The 25,570-nt window shown below is 50.1% G+C and overlaps 1 protein-coding gene across 2 annotated transcripts; it reads right to left on the reverse strand.

The window, feature by feature from the left end:
- Positions 1–2,218: 2,218 nt before the first annotated feature.
- CHMP1A (charged multivesicular body protein 1A) lies at positions 2,219–18,059 on the reverse strand. Of its 2 annotated transcripts, none has more exons than XM_032764209.2 (7): positions 17,997–18,059; positions 15,185–15,204; positions 10,573–10,650; positions 9,921–10,067; positions 8,620–8,748; positions 6,422–6,609; positions 2,219–4,904 (listed from the first exon to the last, which is right to left on the reverse strand). In XM_032764209.2, the coding sequence occupies exons 1-7, from the start codon at positions 18,001–18,003 to the stop codon at positions 4,883–4,885; spliced, it is 591 nt and encodes a 196-aa protein (XP_032620100.1). In that variant the 5' UTR covers positions 18,004–18,059; the 3' UTR covers positions 2,219–4,882. The 2 variants fall into 2 exon arrangements, with proteins under 2 accessions (XP_032620100.1, XP_032620099.1); XM_032764208.2 differs by lacking the exon at positions 17,997–18,059 and adding an exon at positions 16,757–16,810.
- Positions 18,060–25,570: the final 7,511 nt, after the last annotated feature.

Consider the following 25,570-nt stretch of genomic DNA (forward strand, 5'->3'; position numbering starts at 1 on the left):
CTTTCCACCAGGCTGAAGGCAGGAGCAGGACGTGGCTCCTGGATAAAAGCCCCTTTAGAAGAGCCTTTTATCCTGGTCCTTCCCAAGACAAAGCTCAGTGGCCTGGAGCAGAGCCTGCCTGCCGCACCAGAGATGTAGCTGACAAGCCCTTGGGGCTACAAGGCTGGGGTGAGAGAAGAGAGCCCAGCTGCAAGTGCAGAGCAGTGAGGATCTGTGGCAGCCTTTACATGGTGAAGGCACTGTGCAGCCGTTAATCATTAGCTAATTAGCTGGCCAATCAATCATCCTGTTAGCAATTTCCTCTAACATTTAAAGAACAGCCTGTCTTTACAGCGGAGGCGGCAACGGACACCTGGTAAACAGCCCCCAAAACAAACCATCTTCCTGTTGCATTTGCAAGTTGGCTGCAATACAGAGCCCCCAACCCCCCACCTGCCAGCAAAACTGGCAAGGATACATAGTGATCCTGGGCCTCTGCCTACCCCTCACCAGGCCCCTCCAGAGAGGCAGGCACTGGAGCCTTCTACCCCCACTGCAAGATGGAGGAGTGGGGCACTCAGACAGAGGCCCTTTCATCCCCTATTCAACCCCAGCCTGGCTCAGGGGCCTCGGGTGGGGGTGGGGGACCCATCACTGCTCAGCCCAGAGTGCAGGGCTAAATGGGTTGAGTCAGGCTCAGAGTTCCCCCACCTCCCCCAGAAGCCATGCTGGTGCTTTCACCTTGGGACAAGCCAGCAGGGCACACGCTGCCTCTGGAAAGAGAGAACTAGGGCTGGAAACCCCACACAACACAGGGTTAGTATTCCCCTGGGAGGGGCCAGAATGCCGAGCTGAAGTCTGGAGCCCTCCAGTATCTGCAGAGCCAGCGTCCCCAGGCCCTCCTTCCATGAAGGGATGCCCTCAGCTGGGCCATGCTGCATGTACTTGGAGCTGAAGGCACCAACTCCTACTGATGTGGGATTCGGCCCTTCAGTTTGATGGCCCATGCTGACTAGAGCAGCCCCTGCTGCTGACCCCTCATGCCTCCTGCAGAAGTGGCAGTGCTGGCTCCCCCACCTTCCCGCCAGGGGAAGGGAGCCTTGTTCCCTGCACTGGTTGACACTAGACCTTGCTCGGTTGTCGAGGAGCTTTGCTGTCCTCGGGAGTTCTCTGCATTGCAAACCCCCGTATGCAGGGCTGGAGAATTGGCTCTGGGCACCAGTCAGAACGGAGGGGAACAAGGAACAGAGAGCTACCCCAGGAGCTGCTTCAAGGAACCAAAGCACCTGAAGGATCAGTGGGAAAAGCTTGCAGCGCCCACTCTTGATGACAAGCCAGGTAAGGAACCGTCTCCACACACCACTTCCAGGAGGAGCCAAGAAAAAGTTCTCAGAACTGGCTAGTGTGTTGAAGTTCCTCCCCACCCAACACTTGCTGACACCACAGCAGCCCCTGGCCACTCAGCCCACAGGTACGTTTTATACTCAAGAGCTGCCTGCAAGACCATGATCTTGATAGACATCCTGCAAGGCCTCAAGCGCCTGTTGCAGAAAAGTTGGATGCAACAGGTTGAGACGCTCAGTTCTGCTAAGCAAGAGGAAGACATGAAGAATCTGCAGCCTCCTGGGATCTGGAGCCAGCAGGGGGAGAGGCTGCTCTGCGAGGCAGCAGGAGAGAAGCGCTTTGCTTAGCAGACGGCTCCCCTGCGTGGTACAGCGAATTACAGCACCCATGACACTGCCTCTGAGGAGCAAGGCACGGTGGGGAGGGTTCTCTCCCCATCCATGGCAGCATGGGGCTACCTGGATCCTTCGGAAAGGTGCAACGGTCCCAGAAATCAGAGCTGGAGAAGATAGGTCAGGGCTCCCTGTGTCCAGCCCCTGGGGCCAGGGCATGACCCCTCCTTACAACGTTTGCTAGTGCTTGGCTGAGCCAGGTAAATCTAGCATCAAAAGAAGAGGGGGGGACCGGAAAGCTTCATGTCACACAAGGAGCAGGAGCAGCCTGACAGGAGCCCCTTGAGAGGCAGGGCTGGTGGAGTCCCTCCCCAAGCCAGGGTCAGACTGAGACAGGCCAGTGTTGGTCCCTCCAGAACCCAGCAGCAGTGCCATGAGACCCGACACCAGCACACTGCATTTGCTTCTCCTACCCAGGCCGCTTCCCGCCTCTGCCGTGACAGCTCCACATCTCAGCGGGGCCCTGGCAGAAGCTGATGATCCATGGAATGCCGACAGGCTGATTTTCAGGGACAGTCCCTTTATTTAAAATGCAGAGTGGACTTTACAGTGTTCATTTCAAAACCAGCAAAGGAAAGCGGCGGCGTAAAAACACACAGACAGCACCACACGGAACGAATAGGCTCATTTACAGAGGGCAGGATGTCCTCCCCAGGGCAAAGGCCGGGCCAGCCCCTTCTCCTGATTTCACATAGCTGCCAAGAGAGGAGCTGGGCAGGGGTAGGCCATTTCCACAAGGTAGGAGCTGGGGGGCTAGTGCTCACTGTGCCTCCTGGAAACACCCCAGCTGGGTGGAACAAGATGTTCACAGTTGCCCCAAGCCAGCCTGCCCTTCAACCCGTTAAAAGCCTCTCCCTGGGGTTGCCCTGGAAAGCTCTGCTCAGATTTTCAGGGGGGCTCCTGCATTTTACCCACCTGGCTCTGACTGAGGCACAGAGACCAAACACGTGGTCACAAATGAGTCCAGGACCCTGCCAGGATTAGAAACAAAGCCCCTGAGCTCACCTACAGCCCCAGCTTCCTCCTCAGTCCTGTGCCGCCTCTGTCACCATGCGGGGGGCGGCCACAGCTGGACTCAAACAGCCCAGCTCAGGGTAATCGCAAAAGGGAGGCGAACGTGCATCTTCCAAGGCCACAAGATGTGGAGGGAAAATATCAGAGAGATGTCAAAGTGTGTCCGCACGCAAGTGCTGCAGAACCCCCAGCCTGCTGACTCTGTACTCCAGCAACATGCCTTCCGACTGAGAGTGGCAAGGCCAGCCACCGTCAGACACCAGGCTGCACCGGACGCTCTCAGGGGCAAGGGTGATGGGGAGTGTGTCTGATGCCATCTGGCTCCCCTGCTCCCCAAAGCGGGGATTTCTTGCTCCCTAACCAAAGGGAAGCAGGTCCCTTAGCACATCTGCGAGAAGCTACTGGACACTTAACACTTAGAGACAGTTAATGAATTGTGAGCCAGCCCTCCCTGTGAAACCAGCACTCCAGCCCCAGGGCTGTTCATCACAGTAATCACTCTCTACTTTAACTGCTGCCAAACACATGCGCCATATTGCTGGGTATGCCAGATGTGCTCTGCACTGATTCCGGCACAGTGATATCAGACTCCCAGCACATGGCAGCTACTGTGGAGCCAGCAGGGATGGGGTTTAAAACTCCTCTGAATGGGAACCTGGCTCAGCAGCAAGCTGGGCTCAGATCTCCCCTGGCTACCTCCCCACTTCCCCGGCGCTGTCTCCCACCATTACACCGAGCTGGGCTGAAGAGGAGGCTGAGTGTGAAAAGTGACACCCTACGCCTCCCAAAGCTCTCACGCCTGGGGCTGAGGAAAGCGTGGGGGCCAATCCTTCCTTCTCAGCCTGGCTCCCGGGCCTGCAGTGTCAACTGGGTTAAAGGAAGTGACGAGCTTACACTCAGTCATCAGTTGAGCTGGGGCATATTGTCAGTGTCAGCCCTGAGGAAGGGAGCGGAAGCCGGGGGAAGAAACCCAAGAGGTAAAGGCAACAGAGGTATTTAGGAGGGAAGTACAACATCCGCTGGAACAGTGGAGACATCCTCACCATTCACAGGAGGGGCTGGACATTTGCTCCACTGTCATGCTGCCAGCGACAGAGCTAGGAGACAGACCACGCCCCGGCATTCCCAGCAGACAGCGCTGCACCTTGAACGCTGCCGGGCTGGAGCAGCTCAGGACAGCTTCGCTCCCTGGGGGGGCATGCATGAAGAATCCCAGATCTCAGTGGTCACAGCGTGTGGCTGTGGAGGCAAACTTCTCAAAGGTCACTTAACGGTGAGAAAATCCAGGGCAGGCAACATGACAAGCAGTGCCAGGGCTAAGAGTTGGCAAAGCGAGATCTCTGCACACTCGGCATCGCACTGGGATCCCTATCGTCTCAATGCTACAGGCGCTGCACCAGGGACTAGCAGATAACTGGGAATATGGACGTACTAGACGCCACTACATAGATTTGTGCCCTTCAGCCAAGGCAACTGCCTCACGCATGAAACACTACCAATGTGCATGTAAGCCCCAGGCAGGCACCCCTTCCCCTCAGCTACAATAGCCAGTGGGGAAGAAAGGGGCTTAGATGGAAACAGGAAGGATCCACGGCACTACCTGCTGCAAGCTGTTAGTAGGAGGGTCACCCACAGCAAAGCACACTGTGGCTAAGAGAGCCAATGTACAGGACGTGGAGAGAAAGATGCACTACACGTTTGCTAGAGATACGGCCATCTGGAGATGGTCAGGCACCCAGTGTCCCATCAGAACATGCACTTCCCCTTCCAACAAGATCTCCATGTAGTGTTAGAATCAAAGCAGCATCTTCACTCCCCCTAGAGGCCCAGGATGCAGAGAGGCAGTGGTAGCGCTGCTTTAAAGACAAGAGCCCTGAACACTCTGCCGCCCAGAGCAAGGTCACGCTCACTCAGCAAACCTCCCTCCAGCACCTCTTCCTGCTGCCTCTTCAGGGAGTAGTCATCATCGGAAAAGACCAAAGAGTCCACTGCAGAAGAACAGGCTCTGAAGGAGTGGCTTGCTGGTTCTGGTTTTGCTAGCAGAAGGCCAGAGCAGGGATGGAGTGGGAGCTTTGGGGGGCGGCTCTCCCACATGTCCTCACTCCACGCACGATCAGTAGGGGAACAGTAATCATCCAGAACAACGGGAGACTTTAATTCCGCAAGGCAGCCAGTCTGGAAGAAACAGCACAAGAAAGTCAAAGGGGAGCACAGAACATGGGAGCTGCTTCCAGGTGAACCCGGAGAGCACGGGGGGAGCTCGCTGGAGAACTGGGCACTACTCCCAGTGATGGAATGAGTCTGAATCAGCGAGGAGGTGGTTTGTAGGGACAGAAGTCTCCCTCTGGAGCACGGATAACAATTTACGTTCTAGTGGGGGAGTTACCAGCACCTTCCAACACAGCCAATGCATTTCCTGTGCTCAGGCCAGAGCAGCCCCAGGAGCGAAACACAGGTGTGTTTAACGGCACGGCAATGCAACGCCACCAGCAAGGAAGGGAAGAATGTGATGCTGCTGGAGCCCAAAGAGATTCAGGGCTCAGCACATGCACCCACACTCCCTGCAGCACAGGGAGGGGGGGCCCAATGTGAACTCTGACCTCAGCAGACAGAGCAGCAGGTGCACTGCAAGCACGTGGGAGGATGGGGAGAAAGCCTCCGTGCTGGAAACACCTTTGGGCTCAGATGGGACCCAGGATAAGCCCCTTCCAGCTGCCAGGGGGAGTATCAGGCAGGGCTCTGTGCGGAAGCGGTTGGGCTGCTTCCTGGGGGTGGTCTGAAATAGTGCTTAGAGCGCAAAGGGAGTTTAAGGAAAGGCTGGATGCTCTGTTTGTCATCTCATAACCCATCTGATGGCCCCACGAGTGAGGAGAAAGAACAGCATCTCCCTCCATCACAGAGCCGTGGAGCCAGGCATGACAGACACTCAACCATCTTCAGCAAGAGGCACCGTCCAGCCGCACCACACAACGCAGCCAGGTGAGGGTCTCCATTTCTCAGGGTCTGTAAAACGCCTCCCACCAGACCCACCGCTCCTCTCTGTGCTTCAGACAGCCCAAAGCAAGAGAACCTGGAGAGAGTCTGGCAGCTGTGCAGTGACTTCTGGGGATAGGGAGCTCTGTACAGCCAGGAACTGCAGGGCTCTGTTCTCTGCGGGGCCCTCTCACGGTAGCTGTATGCAGAGCTGCGGGGATGGGGAGGAGGAAAAGGAGCTCACCAGCAATAGGAGGTGGCCTCAAGCCTCTTCCAGGGAGGTTCCAGAGAGACAGCCTGTTTGAAGGTCAGTGCCAAGCACGCCCAGAGCAGCATCAACTGTGCAAGGCAAGCACGGGCCTGGACCACTCCCACCATCTGGTTACTGGGTTGAGCAAGCAACACCTTCTACCACCTGCACTCCCCGGTGCTCCCCCAGCCCCACTGCTAGTAGAATCAGAAAGCCCCTCTCCTCTGTGGAGCACGACATGCTACACTGCCTATACATGGCTCCTCTGGAGCTTTGCTAGGCTCCACCATGCATGAGGACGCGAGAGCCCAGAGGTTGCTCCAACAGCTGGCTTCCCTCCCAACCATCCCTTCCGCTTGAACTACCCCATACGAGCTGTGAAAGAGATGCCGGGGGGGCAGTTCAAGCTGCCAGGAACAGGAAGCCCAGGGACACAATCACACCAAGGGACGTGGGAAAGAGAAAGAACCTTCGAGACAGCTGGTCTTCCTGGGTGCGGACAGAGCTCTCCCCCACTGCCGAAGCCCCCTCGGGGAGCTGGCTGAGTTGGTCCATGATCTCCAAGCCATTCTCCTCGGCAATCTGCACAATGAGGCTGTCCACCTGCTCCTGCGGCGTGGTCAGGGTGGTAGCAGAGCTCATGGAGTCCTCCATCACCTACAATGGGCAGAGTCAGTATCTGAAGCAGAGCCACGATCTGGCTCCACTGAAGAATCCACTCAGCCCATGTTCCTGCCTGTAGGAGCCAGTTACAGATCTTGAGTTTGGCCCATTGCTCTCCTCCCCAAAGGGTTCTCCACATCCTTGTCAGCCTGACAGCTAGGCCTTAGGACAGGAGGATGGGTTGGAGCCAGAGAGATCTTAAGGCCCCTAGACATCAGAGTACCACCCAGCACCTGACAGCACACAGCTGTATGAAGCATTATGGACACCATATGTCCACTTTAGCCCCCAGCTTGCCTCAGGTTCTCAGTGAAGCTTTCAGATACTGTAGATAAGGTCAGACACTTGCACAGGGGCTTTTCCTTGCCGTCAGGGGCAGCTCTTGTCTCTTGGTTAGAGACACTGCCCATCCAGGGTCAAGGCAATATTCAAGAATGAGCTCAAGGCCGGCTCTACTTGGGAGCATGGAACGTTCTAGACTGCTCCCAGACTGATCAGGTCAAAGGTTGATCGAAACAGAACATGAGCTACAATCACTCATGTGGCCCAGCCCCTTGAGTATGCTGGAGAGAGCGGGGAAATCAAACAAGCCAGAGACCATCATGATGAGAAGGATGGACTGGCCTGTGGATGAGGCACTGGACTGTGACTCAGGAGCTCTGGGTTCAGTTCCTAGCTCTGACAGACTCCTCATGTGATCTGGTGCAAGGCACCTAGTTCCTTATCTGTACCATTACTCCTGGGGGAATTCTGCCCCACTGCTCACATGCAGAATTCATATCCCCCGCAGATTTTTTTTTCTCTGCAGAAAATGGATTGTATCAGAGATGCACTGCAGTTACACCCTTCACCCACCAGGGGCTGCTGTGGCACAGAAAAGAGGGAGGCCGGCTCATGGTTGGAGCAGCCAGCCATGGAGAGGGTGGAGAAAAGGCTGCTTTTCTCACAGTGCCCTGCCCACAGGGTCAGGTGAGGAGGCATGGGATATGGGAGGGATGGACAGCATGGGGCACACAGGGCTGCTGTGGGGGGGGTCACAGACTGGGTCTCAGAAGGGCTAGTGGAGGTGGTACAGGCACGAGTGGGGCGACAGCACTGAGCTGGGGCTGAATGGGAGTGGGGGGTGGAGGACCACATGGGGACAGGGGCAGATGTGCTTGACTGAATGAGGCTAGGGGTCTACATAGGGGAGGCTCCCCAACTACCTAACAAGCCCTCTGCCCCCCCCCCCCCCCCCGCGCAAAAAACCCATTCCATATTTCTCCCACCCACACTGAACAATCATTCCAGTTCGCTACTAGGCTTCTTTCCAGCAATTCCTCCCTTCTCCCACATCTCCTCCATTACCCTGACTCCCCAAACCCTTTGCACTGCTTCTGAGGGGTGCGGGAAATACATTTCTGTAGTATGGTTTAAATGAATTACTGAATGTTCTGTATTAATATGCCCAGGGAGGAATCTAATTGTCAAAAAACATTTCCTGAATCTTTTTTGTTGTCTGCATTGTTACAGACACACTTGCTGATGGGTATTTTGAAATAAAATTATCAAAATAATTGAAAGTAGTGTGATTATATTGTATTATTTTGACAAATAAAATAAGCAGAATTTTGCTAAATTTTAAAATACTGTGTGCAGAATTTTTAATTTTTTGGCACAGAATTTCCCCCAGGAATATGCCATGGGGACAAAACTTTCCGCACCCTTCGTCTGTGTGTCTGCCTGCTTTGATCACAAGCTCTTTGGGACAGAGATTCTCTATGTGCAGCTCCTAACCCAAGAGAACCCTGGTCTTCCTTGATGAGCTCTATAGACCAGAGCTCTGGAAACTACCGAGCCATTAATCCAAAGACCACATCTGGGAGCCCGGGAAGGGCCTTGTGCCTGAGCCCAGGATGGTGGGGTGATAGAGCTCTCTCTGCTGCATCCCCCCAGCCTTCAACGAGTAAATTCTTCCCGCCACCCAGCAGTCTACCCCCAGGCGAGCAAGTACAGAGCACTTACCGAGGTGTGAACATCCAAGTTCTGAACCTGATGCTCAAATTTATCCATCACTGCTGAGACCTTCTGCAGGTCCATGGAGCTCAGAGCTTTGTCCAAGGCCTTGGTTACCTGAGCCATATTTTTAGTCACCTGTAACAGGAGGTTGGAAAATATACACACCAAACAAAGTTGACACAAATGTCCCAGTTCAGAGTGGGAGCCAAGCCTGGCCAAAAGCAATTCACTGTTACTGGCATTTCCACCACATGTCCTGCTGTGAATAGCGGGGACTCTCAGCTCAGACTGGCTGCAGAGTTTTAGAATTGTGCACATGCAACCAAATGCACGATTATTGAAAATGCACGTGCAAGTGATCCGCTAGCCTTCTAACTGTCACGGTGCACATCGGAATTGCACTTGGCATCTACTGCACACACAAACGACACACATACATGCACCATTTTCATACACAGCCCTGGAAATCTGCCCTTTAACAATACAGAGGCAACTTCACCATGACAGTCACGTGAAAACAGTAGCCATGCCCATGAGCTTTTCTATGCAAGGGCTTCATGCATTTTTAGCACAGCCTCCTGCTATTTCTCCAGTGAACACTTCGGTGTTCATACCGGATGTGTTACTCCAAAGGTTAGTACAAGCACCGTGAAGGCAGGAGCTCCAGCCCAGCAGGCGCAATGTGCTTCACGGGCTGTTCTTGCTGCCCGTCCTCTCTCTAAGCTGGGCCGCATAACTCCAGGAAGTCCAGATGGGACTCTAGTGTTGGTTCTGTGGCTCACAGTGAAAAGAGATTTCAGACAGAATCCAAAGAGGGAACAAGCATCGTCGGCTCCCAGCAAAATCCAAAGGACTTGAGGGTGCTCAGTACCTTGTAGAAAAGAACTCTAACCCCCAATTCCCTGCACACAAGCATGCATGGACACATGACTAAGGCAGGGAAGTGATTCCAGGGACACACCTTCCAAGCCTGCAGACTCAAATATGGATGAAGCCACAAATGAAGCAAGTTTGAGGGTCTCATTTCTGGTCCCCCAGTGAAATGTATTGGTCACATCACAAGGCAAGCACCTGTAGCAGTCTCTGACAATGCCCGGTCTAGCCCCGGGCCCTGACCAAATTCCAGTTTGAGGGTGGAAGGCATTATAGCACCTGCCAACACTAAAGCTCAGTTCTAACCAAGTTACAAAAGAAGAGAGGAACGTCGTCAGGAGAGGGGAGGGATGGGCCAATAGTCTCTATCTGTACAAGGACAGGAAACAGCCCCTGTCCTCCAGGGATACACATGAGACGACAAAGCCTCTTACCCCCTTCATGGTCACTGCTGTCTGCACCTTGGAGACCACTGCATCCACTCGGGAAGCCATCCGAAGCCAGTTTAAACCTTCGTTCTTCTTCCGGATTGCATTCTCTGCATAGACGCGAGCACATTCTACATTCTTCTGCTGAAGGGCCTGGAACATGGAAGGGAAAAGATTTGCAGGAGGAATCCATTTTCCTTCACACGTCAGAAGCAAATGTCTCCCATTTCCACCCAAGGGATGTCATACAGAAATCTCTATCGTCTGTGTTCTTTATAAAGGGTCTTTGGTGTTTGCTTGGATCAGGATTAGTGGAGCCTAGGACGGACACGATTAGGGCTGAGGCTAGGAGATTTGGGGATATCAGGATGGTCTATTGCGCCTGGTACAGCAATCAATGACATTAACATTAAAGTCAATGGGGCAGGGATGGCTCCCAGCCAAGTGCTGCCATTAAGCAGAAGCTGTTAATATCCAGGGTGCTATTACATGGAATCTACTATAATTCCTTGTGTTAATCCCTCTGATCCAGAGACATGGACTGACAGCACAGGCTCAAGGGTGCAACGGCTGAAACGACACCTAGCCATCAGAGCCTTTACTTTCATCTCCACTACGGAGTTCTACCACCTCCACAGACTTCAGCCGCACTGGCTACCTTCTTGACTTTGGCTTGCTCAGTCTTCGAGTCCTTCTCGGCCTTCTTGGCTAGCTTCTCCAGCTGCTTTGCTGTGAACTAAGAGAAACAGACTTCAGTGCTCGCCCATGAAAGGGTCAAACATTAACACAATCAGAGGCTCCCACAACTCTCACAAAAGCCCACAGGCTGTCCTAGCAAAGCATGTGTACGGTGCCCGCAGCATCTGCTGGCACTGCCTCAGCTGCCTTTGCAGGCTGCCTTGTCCTTTATACAACCCTAAACGCAGTGAGACTGGCTGGGCAGGTGCCATAGTTATGGACATGTCTGGGCACACAGCGGAGGCAGCAAGAGGAAAGAGACTCAGTGAGCTGCAGTAGCCCCTCTGGCTGACTGATGGAGCAGAGCTGGAGCGCTCTGAAGGAAGGCCTGGCTTCCTTGGCCAGACAGGTAGGACCTGTGGCATGGTACTGACTAAACACATTGTCCTCTCTCTCCTGCTGCGAAATATATAGAAGTAGCGAGCAGTGGAGGCACTTGAGATTTCAGCCCCCTGGTTTAAGAGGCAGGGACCTGGGGGCTCTCAGTGAGGTATCTGGAACATACTCCTTAGCTTGGGTTCATGCAGTGATTTCCCTACACCCCCCCCAAGTTTTGTGACCTAGTTACATACCAATTTAGTGACTGTTTGGAAATCTGAATTTAAACTGAAACATTAATACACACTTTAAAAGCTTATAGAGTGTATGATAAAATATGTGTATCTGAAAAAGTATAATAGATTTTAAAAGTATGAATATAGACTAGCTTCCTTAGACAGCTGTTGTTTTTTATGATGTCAGTGCATTCATTTCGGTGATTGTTGGCCAACCTAATAATTTCAAATGATGATTTGTAAGCAAAGTCTAAATGAGCTCTCCCTGACAGCTAGTGATGAGCTGGGTCTGTGGGGAAAGGCTTCAGGGCCAGATTATATTTACATTCAAACCTAATCTACCTAGGTATCCAGCAAACAGAGCTGTGTTGTCCAAGTGATAGATTTTGGCTGGGGTTGGGTTACAAACCACTTGAATGTGGGGGGAATGGGGGATGAAATGTTGTTCTTATTGTATGAGTAAAGGGCAGTAGACCTCTAGCCTGTGATGATTTGAAGACATCAAGAGAGAGGGTGGGGACCTGTCCCTCTCCACTGTTTAAAGACAGAGCTGATTAGGCTCCATAGATAGTCTTTTGTTCTGTTAAGTGACCACTGCAGCTGAAATCACTGACAATCAGGTCTAAGTGCTTAGTCCTGTTGTGGGGACAGTGTTCCTGTGGGTACAGTGTTTTTGTGTAAGAGACAGCCCAGACTGCACTAGCAGCGAGCGAGGTTCCCACACTGAGAGCTCAGCTGAAATCACTGAGAGCTGGTGGAACCTCAAGAGACCAACTCGCAGAGGTCACAGTGGCAGGTGGCAGCCGAAGGTGACTGTGCAGGGCCATTGGCAACAGAGTGGTGGAGTGAACGGTGGCACAACGAACAGACGTGGCCAGAGCGAACAGTGAGCAGCTGGAGGAACAAGCAAAGTGCCTTCTTGTCCCCCACCTGGAAGGTGTACTCACGTGAAAGCACCTCTGAACTCTGAGTCTCCACTGACCAAGGACAACACCGGTGAGTGGAGTGCGGTGGAGGGAAAAGTGAGGGGCATGTTAAATAAACATTTGTTTGTTGGACTATATTTTAGTCACTTTGCTCCAGAATGCTAGATTTGTGACTGGGAATGGAAACTTATATAAATATGTTTCCTAGTAGGCCAAGATTTTTAAAATGCATTATTTGCCAAGGTTGTTATCTCACATTGTTGCTATCTTGAGAGGTCATTATGTTGGGGAGTTTCTGTACTAAACATTTTTATTATTATAATTAATTTTTACATAAGAATGGTCATACTGGGTCAGACCAATGGTCCATATAGCCCAGTACCCTGTCTTACAACAGTGGTCAAGGCCAGGTGCTTCAGAGGGAATGAACAGAACAGGTAATCATCAAGTGACCATCCCCTGTTGCCCATTCCCAGCTTCTGGCAAACAGGCTAGGGACACTCAGAGCATGGTGTTGCATCCCTCCCCATCCTGGCTAATAGCCACAGATGGACCTGTTCTCCAGGAATTTATCTAGTTCTTTTTATAATCCTGTTATAGTTTTGGTCTTCACAGCATCCCCTGGCAAAGAGTTCCCTGGGTTGACTTTATATTGTGTGAAGAAGTACTTCCTTTTGTTTTTTTAAAACCTGCTGCCTATTAATTTCATTGGGTGACTGCTAGTTCTTGTGTTATGTGAAGGATTAAATAAAATTTCCTTATTCACTTTCTTCGCACCAGTCAAGATTTTGTAGACCTCTATCATATCCCCATTAGTCATCTCTTTTCTAAGCTGAAAATTCCCAGTCATTTTAATCTCTCCTCCTGTTTCATACCCCTGATCATTTTAGTTGCCCATCTCTGTACCTTTTCCAATTCCAATATATATTTTTTAGGATGGGTGACCAGATCTGCACACACTATTCAAGGTGTGCACGTACCATGGATTTATATAGAGGCAATATGATATTTTCTGTCTTATTATCCATCCCTTTCTTAATGATTCCCAACATTGTTTGCTTTTGTGACTGCTGCTGCACATTGAGTGGATGTTTTCAGAGAACTATCCACAATGACTCCAAGATCTCTTTCTTGAGTGTTAACAGCTAATTCAGATGCCATCATTTTGTATGTATAGTTGAGATTGCTTTCCAATGTGCATTACTTTGCATTTATCAACATTAAATTTCATCTGCGATTTTTGTTGCCCAATCACCCAGTTTTATGAGATCCCTTTGTAATTCTTTGCAGTCTGCTTGGGCCTTAACTATCTTGAATAGTTTTGTATCATCTGCAGATTTTGCCACCTCGCTGTCTACCCATTTTTCCAGATCATTTATGAGTATGTTGAACAGTAATGGTCGCCGTATCGACCCCTCAGGGATACCACTATTTATCTCTCTCCATTCTGACAACTGATAATTTATTCCTACCCTTTGTTTCCCATCTTTTAGCCAGTTACTGATCCATGCGAGGATGTTCCTCCTACCCCATGATGGCTTACTTTTCAAAACTCAATTTAAATTAAATCCTTTTTTTTTAAATGTATATTTTTTTAGAAATCTAGACCTGTTATGTGTTTGGTGTAACTTGCATTATTCTTATGTTAAATTTGCATAATCCTAATAAAACATTTACTTTATTCATATCTCTTATTTATCTCATTGGTCCTGACACCTCCCCCCCCCGTAAATGCGAACACCCCCCACCCCCATTTCAATTCCTGGGGAAACCAGTAGGTTCAGGGACCTTCAGGGCATGCTCACAGGCTCACTTCTCACGGCGTTTTCAGAAGTGAGTGAAAGGGACCAATTGGTGCTTGAGGGGAGTGATGGGAAGGAGTTTGCTCTGGACTTGGCAGGGGATATGAAGGAAAGACTATGCCATGCATGACAATTCTGGGCTGGGTTTACACTGCCTATGAGGCTCCAGAACAGGTGATAAGAGTTCTCTAGATAAATAGCTCACCCTTCCTGTTGTGGCTGGGAACTGAAGAGGCAGAGATGCAGCTGTTATTTTAAGCAGATTTTCATAAAGGCAGAGCTCTGGGGGGAGGGATTTCTGTCTCCTCTCTGGAAACGGAGGTGGTTTTTGGTACCATACATATTCTGCCTCTCTTCATTAGCACAGAGCACAGGAGAACATGAGCTATAGGTTCCTGTTACATTTAATCCAATTACCAGGTGAAGGGCCCGTCCAGCCTAATGCACTTAACTGATTTGCGGCTCACACCAATGCAATCGGGAGCTGCAATGCCACTTCCTTTACATCAGGAGAGACAAGGGCTTGCAACATAATCAATGATGTCTTCAGGGTCTAAATCACAGCAGCGTTAGAGAGCTCTGCATTGCTCCCTCCCCCAGAATAAAAGACACAAGGTCCTGTTCTTTCACCACCACAGCCTTAAATACTGGGATCTTTATGTAGCTGTTGACCTCTCCCCAGTCCCTGTGGGCAGAAAGCCCAGTGATCCCCCCACCTGGGAGACTATCACACCCCTGCTGGAGGGAAAGCACTGGAAGGAGGAGATAAAGCCTTGGGAAGACAGAACAATGAAAGCAATAGGAGTTGACGGTAGGAAGGAAGGTTCTGGGAGAGGTTTCTCCAAGTCAACGAACTCTCCATCGAGTGAGTGAGAGAAGGTCGGAGCAGAAGGCATTTGAGAAGCCAAATTTAAACACAAGGAATAAACCTAGACCCATAGTAGCTGCCTCTTAAAGATGATCAACCCTAGCCTCTGGCTGTTGGAGGAGCCCACAAAACACCTGACTAGTACAGGGTCTGGTAGTCAGCTAGGCTTGTAAGCAGCCTGTACCAGGAAGAAAGTTCGGTTGTGTACAGACCTACCAGCCATACCACAAGACACTATAAGAGGGTCTTAGAGCAACAGTTCAGCTGGGCTTGTCGACTTTCAATTGACCAAGGCCACGCAGGGCAGCCCGTGCTGGGAGGTGTATAATAATGAATCCCCATGCAGGGGCAGAAAGAGAAATCCTGTAATGGACACACTCACCTTCAGCTGGAAGAGTGTATCTGAAACGAGAGAGGAGGTGACTAAGATCACAGTGGGTTTTTAGAGTCACTGTCAGTCAGTAACAAAGGTCACACAATCTTTCACCCAAGGAACTGTGCTTTGGGAGGTACCTTCTGTGATGAGTCTCCCCAGTTCACACACTGTCCCCTTCTCCTTAAAAGCATCACACTAATGTTCCTTTTGCCTGAAAGGGGCTGGACGGGCTGAGGTTATGCTGCTCGCACATCCCAATACCACCACCACAATTGTTCAGAAGAGTCTCTTCTGGGCAAGCAGAGGCCTCCACTGCACTCTCAGCCTTTGCCTATGCACTGGGGACTCCTCAGGCTACCTAGCTAAGGTACTCCATATGGCCTCCATCACCCTGCTATGTAGGCACCTCCCAATCTTTATCCAGGGGCATTATCCCCCTGTACAAATGGGGAACAGAGGCACAAGGAAACTAAGTGACATGCCCAAGGGCAAACAGAAAGCTGGTAGCAGAGCAAGGACTTGAACCTAGGTCTCCCAAGTCACAGCTAGTGCCTAACCACTAGGCCAATCCTTCCTCCCCTGTCATTCTACAGCACAGAAGCAGAAACTCCTGTGTTAAAGGCCTGTCTACACACAGCTGACCAACCCCTACTGGAGTCTCATTTGGCTACAACTGAGCTCAAACGACACTTACGCTGATTTTTAAATGGTTGTAAGACCAGTGGTGATTGGACTATTGTACACAGTAAGGGACTGAAACGACTATCTAGAATGGAATATGAGACATTTCAGAGAACTTGTTAAAAAAGCTGTTGGAGGGTTTTACTGGAGACACTCCCACAGGATTGACTCCTGCTTTCAATGTCATGATTAATCAATGAGGGTCAGGCATATGCATGGCTAATGAAGGCCCTGAGCACCCAGGGTAACAGGAGTGCTATCTGAACTGCTCGGCTGGGAAATGGCTCAGAATACTGAAGGAGCCATACAAGCTAGTGAATTATCCCTTGGATACGGCTCTTTGAAATAAATGGACTCACTGAACATTAGATACTGAAATATTCACTGGAAAAAATTATCTACCATAAGTTAATGCATAGCTGGCAAGTATCACAGCATCCACGGTACAGGCCAGTGGCTTTACTATGCAGTTCTCTCTCAATTTGACATACATCATGCATGGGACCTTAATCCTGGAGTGCTGCTAATAGAAACCACATTCTGTTTTGCAACTAACAAGTGACTCATCAGAAGGCAGCTTCGTGGCTTTTATTGAAAGAGCTGTGTTACTTGTCACTGTGGTTTCTCTGATTACAATTACACGGTGACCTTTGACCCAGAACCTGGCACACCCCAGATATCCCTGTAAATAATTCTCAGCCAGCTTCACCCGGCCAGTTTCACGCAAGAGGAAGTGGATCAGTTCAGCAATTCTAAATGCATTTTAGTTTTCTTAAATACCTGAACCTATTTCAATTCATCAAACAAGCTGCCCTTGAGTTTTCTCTCTCCCTGACCAACGTAGCACAGGCCCTTGGGCTGCACTTACCCACCCCAGCTTTACCCAGTGCCACACACCTGACAGGGTCTCCACCATCCTCCTCAGGAGCCTACTGGCCAGGACAACTGAGCAGAGCCCTGCAGATAACCTCCAGGACTCCCCTATGACCACAAGGCAGGCCCCACTCTGGGGTCACAGGGAACTCCCTCTCCCATGTCACCAACGGTTTTCCCTCTCCCCTCCCCAATGGCCACCACCACCCCCACAACCCCACCTCTGACCTGGCCCTGACCTCCCACCCCCCAGGTCCCAGTCCCAGGCCCAGCCCCTGATCCGGCTCTGACCTGCCCCTGCCCCACCCCACCAGTCCCAGCCCCCTAACCCAGACCTGCCCTCCCCTACCCTGCCTGCCCCAGTCCCCTGACCTCCTTCCCCTCCCCCAGCCCCAGCCCCCTGATCCGGCTCTGACCTGCCCCAGTCCCCTGACCTCCTTCTCCTCCCTCCCAGCCCCTTGACCTCCTTCCCCTCCCCCCAGCCCGCCCAGCCCCTGATCGCTCTGACCTGCCGCCCACCCCACCCAGTCCAGCCCCCCAACCCAGACCTGCCTCCCTACCCTGCCTGCCCATCCCTGACGTCCTTCCCTCCCCCAGCCCCAGTCCAGCCCCCTGATCCGCTCTGACCTGCCCCAGTCCCTGACCTCCTCCCCTCCCCTCCAGCCCCTGACCCCTTCCCTCACCCAGCCCCACCCAGCCCCTGATCGGCTCTGACCTCCCCTCCCCTGACCTCCTTCTCCTCCCTCCCAGCCCCGACCTCCTTCCTCCCCAGCCCAGGCCGCCCCTGATTCGGCTCTGACCTGCCAGCCCCACCCCCACCATCCAGCCCCCTAACCCAGACCTGCCCTCCTGCCTGCTGCCCCAGTCCCCTGACTCTTCCATCCCCCAGCCCCAGCCCTTGATCTGGCTCTGACCTGCCAGCCCCACCCCACGTCCCCAGCCTAACCAGACCTGCCTCCCCTACCCTGCCCCCATCCCTGACCCTCCCCTCCCACCCCCAGCCCCTCGTTCGCTCTGACCTGCCCCATCCCCTGACCTCCTTCCCATCCCCCAGCCCCAGCCCCCTGATCCGGCTCTGACCTGCCCCTGCCCCTGCCCCTGCCCGTACCCCACCCCGCCGGTCCCCTGACCGGGACCTGCCCCCTCGCCTCGCCTCGCCCCGCCCCGCACCCGGCCCCGGGCATAGCCCCGCTCCCCATCCCCTCCTCTGCCTCGGGAACCGGCTCGGGCCGGACCCCCCCGGATGGGGGCGTCTCTCTCTTACCGTCCATCTCAGCAGCCACCGCTTCCCGGTTCTACAGACACTTCCGGATTGTTGCGTCATCACCCCGCTTGTTCCCGCGAGGTTTCCCCTCAGCCCCGGTCCGTTCAACGCATGCGTAGATGGCGGAGGGTTTTCCACAGCGAAGCCAAGCTGGGGGCGCCATAGTGGGAGTCAGGTGACCAGAGCGAGGCTCGTGCGCGTTCGTGCCAACGCCCTTCTCCCCCTGCAGCGGCCCACGTGGCTCCCGGCAAATGGGGGGCAGTGGGTTCGGAGCCCCGCCTCCTGGTGGTCTTGCCGAGTTGCCCCTGCTCCGTGCCTCAGTTTCCCCAACTGCAGAGTGGGATTGGTGAGGGCTCCTTGGTAGCAGCAAGAGCGGGAGGGAGGGAGCCCCTGGAATGTAGGTGGGGAGGAGCAAGGGGGGGTGGGACTTGCAGGGGGAGCCACAGGGACAGAGAAGGGCAGAGCAAGGGGGAGTAGTTACAGCCAGTGGTGGCAGCAGAAATCATTTCTTGTGTACTGCACTGGTGGAAGGGACACAAGGGGAGCAGAGGGGATCTCCCCATGTGACTCCTCCCAGCCCGAGGCCCCCACGCTTTCCCCATCCCCTCTGCACTCCCCCCTCTGTATATACAAACATCAACATGCTTAACTATTCGCTTCCCCCCAAATACGTAGTATTTCAGTCTTTATATGGAATATGGGAGTTGGCTGAGGAGCCATTTTAGCATATGTATGACTTACAAAAAGATAAATTTTAAGTAGAACTGTATCCTAAACTGCTTTATGGTATTGTACCCAAACTTTGCATTTCAATGCAGGATTCAACTTCCTTTATAGGAATAGGTTTCAGAGCAGCAGCCGTGTTAATTTGTATCCGCAAAAAGAACAGGAGTCCTTGTGGCACCTTAGACACTAACAAATTTATTTGAACATAAGCTTTTGTGGGCTACAGCCCACTACCAGGCCACAGAAGTGGTCCATAATCATGCAAATAGTCCCATTGTCTTCAATGGGATTGATCAAATGATTAAAGGTTTACAGGATTAGGTTCCAAGTTTATACATTGTTCTGGATGAAACTGACAATGCCTGAGCTTTCAGATCAGAAGGAGCTTCATTCGAATAAAGTTGGGCAGATGTGTGATGTTTTAGCTCTGTTGCTAAGATGAGGAACATATTTTCAGCAAAGTTCTTGGCAGATTTCTGAAGCAGCTGGCTGGTTTAAGGCTGTCACTGTCCAGCATTATAATCTTCACTTAAATTTCTCTCACCCACAAAGCTGGAAAATGAGGCGTTAGTTTTCTTTGTTTTGCTGCTCCAGTTAACAAAATGCATGTTAGACTAGTTTGGCTGCAAAGAAAAATGCTAGGTACACTGGGGAAAACACCTAATTCCCATCAGGCTGCAAACTGGCCTGACATCAGTATCCAAACATCCTCTGGTCAGTCCAAGCAGAGGCATTCCTCTAATGATTTGGACTTGATGTGATGCAGTATGGATGTCATGGATAATTCAGAGCAATGAGGAGAAACAGAATCAAAAACACTGTTGAAACACTTTCCGTCACCCCCACCCCTCCCCTCTTGAGGACTCCTGACCAATGTAACAGAACAATACATATGCTAACAAACTTAAACAAAGTTTGTTTAAGTTAGCATATGTATTGTGCTGTTAAAGTCATACAGAGAATGAATATCCTCCCTAGCCCCATTCTGCTCCTTTAAGGGGCAGAGTACAGCCCCCTCGGGGCGGGGTGCTTGCCCCAAATCTTTCCGGTACCCTGTACCCACTAAAAATCTCTTGCTGGTACTGCATAGTGGAGGGTACCGTCCTACTTGCACTCCTGGTTACAGCACGGATTGAGTGTGGGGGTGGGATGAACAGTGTGGAAGACTCAGAGGAAAGGGATGGGAGTGCTGCTTTGGAAAGACTGAGGAGAGAAAACAGGAGGGAGGGAGCGAAAAGACTGACTGTGGAGAGAGGTAGAATGGAAAGAGAAAAGGGAATAAGCAAGTTAATGCTTAATTTTTAATGAGAGAGGCACTGGGGCTCAAGCAATTATTTTTACTTTCGTAACTAATGCAGCAGGCCTAGAAGTGCCATGGCTCAGCCCCGACAACAGATTAAGCACTGAAGCAGGGGCCCACCATGTTCAGATTAGTGAATTTAATCTTTGCTCTTTTAAATTCATATTGCTGGCAACTCTGACTTATGCAGTTAAACAGCCGGAGAAAAAATGTAGGGAAAACACACTCAATTAATCAGAATGCGGAGTCCTCACCCTAGCAGCCCCACAAGCCTCCAGCTTGTTCCTTGGAAGTTGTTTAAATGTTAGAACATAAGACTGGCCAGACTGGGTCAGACCAAAGGTCCATCTAGCCAGTATCCTGTCTTCCAACAGTGGCCAATGCCAGGTGCCCCAGAGGGAATGAACAGAACAGGTAATCATCAAGTGATCCATTCTCTGTTGCTCATTCCCAGCTCTAGCAAACAGAGGCTAGGGACACCATCCCTGTCCATCCTGGCTAATCGCCATTGATGGACCTATCCTGCATGAACTTATCTAGTTCTCTTTTGAACCCTGTTATAGTCTTGGCCTTCACAATATCCTCTGGCAAGGAGTTCCACAGGTTGACTGTGCATTGTGTGAAAAAATACTTCCTTCTGTTTGTTTTAAACCTGCTGCCTATTAATTTCATTTGGTGACCTCTAGTTCTTGTGTCATGAGAAGAAGTAAATAACACTTCCTTATTTACTTTCTCTACACCAGTCATGATTTTATAGACCTCTATCATATCCCCCCTTAGTCGTCTCTTTTCCAAGCTGAAAAGTCCCACTCTTATTAATCTTTCCCAATATGGAAGTCGTTTCATACCTGTAATAATTTTTGTTGCCCTTTTCTGAACCTTTTCCAATTCCAATATATCTTTTTTGAGATGGGGGGACCACATCTGCACTCAATATTCAAGATGTGGGTGTACCATGGATTTATGTAAAGGCAATATGGTGTTTTCTGTCTTATCTATTGCTTTCTTAATGATTCCCAACATTTTGTTCACTTTTTTGACTGTTGCTGCAAATTGAGTGGATGTTTTCAAAGAACTATCCACAGTGACTCCAAGATCTCTTTCTTGGGTGGTAACAGCTAATTTAGACCCCATTATTGTACATGTATAGTTAGGATTATGTTTCCAATGTGCATTACTTTGCATTTATCAACATTCAATTTCATCTGCCATTTTGTTGCCCAGTCACCCAATTTTGTGAGATCCTTTTGCAACTCTTCACAGTCTGTCTAGGACTTAACTATCTTGAGCAATTTTGTATCATCTGCAAATTTTGCCACCTCACAGTTTACCCCTTTTTCCAGATCATCTATGAATATGTTGAATAGGACTGGGCCCAGTACAGACCCCTGGGGGACACCACTCTTTGCCTCTCTCCATTCTGAAAACTGACCATTTATTCCTACCCTTTGTTTCCTGTCTTTTAACCAGCTACTAACTCATGAGAGGGACCTTCCCTCTTATCCCATGACTGCTTACTTTGCTTAAGAGCCTTTGGTGCGGGACCTTGTCAAAGTCTTTCTGAAAATCTAAATACACTGTATCCACTGGATCCCCCTTGTCCTCATGCTTGTTGACTCCCTCAAAGATTTCTAGTAGTTTGGTGAGGCCTGATTACCCTTTACAAAACCATGTTGACTCTTCCCCAACAAATTATGTTCATCTACGTGTCTGACAATTTTGTTCTTTCCTATAGTTTTGACCAGTTTGCCTGGTACTGAAGTCAGGTTTACTGGCCTGTAATTGCTGGGATCACCTCTGGGGCCCTTTCTAAAAAATTGACTTCACGTTATCTATCCTCCAGTCATCTGGTACAGAAACTGATTGAAATGATAGGTTACAGACTACAGCTGGCAGTTCTGCAATTTCACATTTTAGTTCCTTCAGAACTCTTGGGTGAATCCCATCTTGTCCTGGTGACTTATTACTGTTTAGTTGATCAATTTGTTCCAAAACCTCCTCTGATGATATCTCAATCTGGGACAGTTCCTCAGATTTGTCACTTAAAAATAATGGCTCAGGTTTGGGAATCTCCCTCACATCCTCAGCCCTGAAGACCGATAGAAAGAATTAATTTAGTTTCTATGCAATAGCCTTGTCATCCTTGAGTGCTCCTTTAGCATCTTGATTGTCCAATGGCCCCACTGGTTGTTTAACAGGCTTCCTGCTTCTAATGTACTTAAATTTTTTGCTATTCCTTTTTGAATCTTTGGCTAGTCGTTCTTTAAATTCTTTATTGACCTTCCTAATTATATTTTTACATTGCATTTGCCAGAGTTTATTGCTCCTTTCTCTTATCCTTACTAGGATTTAACTTCCACTTTTTAAAGGATGCCTTTTTGCCTCTCACTGCTTCTTCTGCTTTTTTGGTTAGCCACAGTGGCTCTTTTTTGGTTCTCTTACTATGTTTTTTAATGTGGGGTATACATTTAAGTTGAGCCACTATTATGGCATCTTTAAAAAGTTTCCATGCAGCATGTTGACAATGAAGCAACAAACCCATGAGCTTCCAGGCTCTGCTTCCTTTGCAACAGGTGGTGGATCAAAAATCCCCTCACCCTTTTAAATGAAATGAGTTTAAGTATGTGAGAGCCCAAGTACTCTGCCGGCTGATCCTCCACCAACCCCAAGGCTGGATAGGACTCAGTTTAGTCTGGGGGTAAAGAGAGCCAAAAATGTGTTTCACAATCTCAGCTCATAGTGCTAAGGTCCCTCTGGCAGCAGCATCAGTTTACTGTGCCTGTGATGATGATGCTTACTGATGAGTCACAAAAGGGCCTTGGTGGTGCAAGCAAGAGAGCGGCAGAGCCCAGCACATGTGACCCGGACTGGGAGCTCATCTATGGGGCAATTCCAGAGCAAACAAGGAGATGTGAGAGGTAAAGTGTTCTCCTTCCCCAGTGTAGTTTCTGTGCTAACAGAGATTGGCATCCCAATAGGGTAAGAAGGGTTAATGTTATGTGCCCGTTGACATAGTTAGAACCATGCCAATGCAATAAAGAGGTTATCGAGTATGACTTTTGTGGTTAAAGCAGTAGAGAACAGGAGTCAGGACTCCTGTAGTCAATTCCCAGCTCTGTGAGGGAATGTGGTCTGCTGGGAGAAAAAGGAACTGCAAGGCAGAACTCCTCCCAGCTCTGTTACTGATTTGCTGTATCTGTGTCTGAGGTTCCCCACAGAGGGGCTGTGATTAATTAGGGAAGGCTGGAAAAGTGGTGTTGAGAGCCTCAAGTGAAAGCCAGTACAGAAGCAGAAAAAGATAATTTTTCCTAGAAGAGAAGAGGACAGGCTGTTGGCCGTTTTGATCATCTGGAAGTTCTCTTAGATGAGTCTCCAAAATGGAAGGTCCAGGAAGCCCTGGTATCTATGTTTCTACCAATGGGAATCTAAGACCCAACAAGGTGTCTCACTCCTTCCACTAGAATAAGTTTTCGTATATCCCTGGATGAAACATGCCAAAAACATTACCTCGTACTGCATTGGAGTTCTAAACCAAGAGACACCACTGGATCTCACATATCTGAGGAATTAACAGGCTGGCGCAACCCATTAGGCGACCCAGGCGGTGGCCTAGGGCACTAGCATTTGGGGGGCAGCGACTGCAGCGGTCGGACCTTCCGCCACCTCCGTCGGGGGTGGCATTTCGGGGGTGGCAGCGCTCCTGGGAATTAGAGAGCTGAAGTGGAGCGAGCAGTGGCTTTCCACCTTTCCAGACAACTGCCCCCCTTTCAGGAATCTGATCTGTCTTGTGTACCCCCAAGTTTCACCTCACTTAAAAACTACTTGCTTACAAAATCAGACATAAAAATATAAGTGTCACAGCCACACTCGTACTGAAAATGTGCTGACTTTCTTTTTTTTACCATATCATTATAAAATAAACAAATTGGAATATAAATATTGTGCTTACATTTCAGCGCATAGTATACAGAGCAGTACTGACTTTGCTAGTGCCTTTTATGTTGCCTGTTGTAAAACTCAGTAAATATCTACGAGTTGATGTATCTGCTGGAAGATCTGGGTACCCCCAGTGGGCAGAGGTACCCTTGGCTGAGAACCACTGTGCTACAGAATGCAAAAGGAGGGCAGTGCCCACTACTTGAGTCTCTCCGCACCCGTCGATGGGGTCATTCTTTGCTTTGCTGCACTCGGGGGGGAGAAGGCATTTCGGCACCAAGTACAAATTCAGCATAGCTGCTCTGTCCCAGCAATACAAGATATAGGACAAGTGTTCGACGCTTATTCGCCAAATCAGGGCTGTACCTCAGAGTGGAGGAGTGGCCCAAGTCCTTTATTAATCTGTGTTATTCCCCCCCCCCCTTAATTTTTGTGTGCACTGATTTGTTGTTATAGGGTTGCTTGCAAAGGTTATGCTGTCCACCCTGGTTTGCAATTGTGGGTTGCTCAGAAGGGCTGGACTCTTGACACAGGTTTTGGGTTTTTTAAGGATTTGTTCTGAAAACAACCCATATAAAGAATCACACTGAGAGCCCAGGCACAAGAGATGACAGACTTGGGGTGCCTACTGTGATGGATGTGGAATTGCTATGTAATCTAACAATACTGAGGTTAGTAACTGTGTGAACCCTGTATTGAACCTGCTCAGTAAGGTAAAGTTACTGCATAGCTATGGTTGGTTATTAGACTTTCCTGTATTACTAATGATCTCACAACAGGGGACAGTGGGAAGCACAAACAGGAAAGCTGTTAACGGTAAGGATCCTGTCTTCAAGAAGATGGTCAGCTTGTTTTACCAGGATGGGAACTTGAAGATCAAAAGAAGAATAAAGAGTTAAAAAGGATTTCCCAGAGGGAGGAGGGGAGTCATTTGTCAAAGCTGTCTAGGGAGACAGGCTGAGAGACAGAAACACTGTGGGGGAGTCTAAAGAAATGACCCTGCCCAGAGCCTGAGAATAGTAAGCCTAGAATAAAGCTAGACATGTGAACAATCTAGTTTAGTGTTTTCCAGATGTGTTTTCTGTGAAATACTTTTGTTCCAAACAAATGATCCCGTGCTTTAAGTAGGCTGGCTAGTATTCACCACTGTCATTGCTCTCTGAAGGAGCAGAATTGCAAGGTCTGAGCCATTCAGACCCACTGAGGCAATCACATAAGTAGAAGGGGACTGCAACTCAGGGCCCAATCTGAGAGTGGGAGAATCATGTCACTCCATCCAGAGTCAGGTGATGGCTTGGGGCCAGAGACCTTGGAGGAGATGCATTCTACAAAATAAGGAGGGGTCAGCTGTGTGGTTTGCCCGGTAACTGCAACCTGCAATTTCCCCAGCTCTGCGCCTGTTTGCCTCATTCCATAGCTCCAATAAATTCCCCAAACTCATATGCATTGAGGACAGCAAGTATTTTCTGCACTGACAGGGCTCCAGTTTTCCCAAAAAAAGGATGATAAGAGAAAAACCCGCCATTTCCAAGAATTCCGATTGGACTCTGTTTTCTCTAAGCGCTCAAGCAGCCAAGTAATAACGAGTGACTTTATCAATAACACTCTCCGA

This window comes from Chelonoidis abingdonii, chromosome 19 (genome assembly GCF_003597395.2).
Source record: "Chelonoidis abingdonii isolate Lonesome George chromosome 19, CheloAbing_2.0, whole genome shotgun sequence".
NCBI lineage: Eukaryota > Metazoa > Chordata > Testudines > Testudinidae > Chelonoidis > Chelonoidis abingdonii.

Coding starts and splice junctions, on each gene's coding strand:
- CHMP1A (XM_032764208.2), bottom strand. Junction 10,068..10,572: donor AGCAAGCCAAAGTCAAGAAG/GTAGCCAGTGCG, acceptor TCCATGTTCCAG/GCCCTTCAGCAGAAGAATGT. Junction 6,610..8,619: donor ACTTGGATGTTCACACCTCG/GTAAGTGCTCTG, acceptor TGCCCATTGTAG/GTGATGGAGGACTCCATGAG.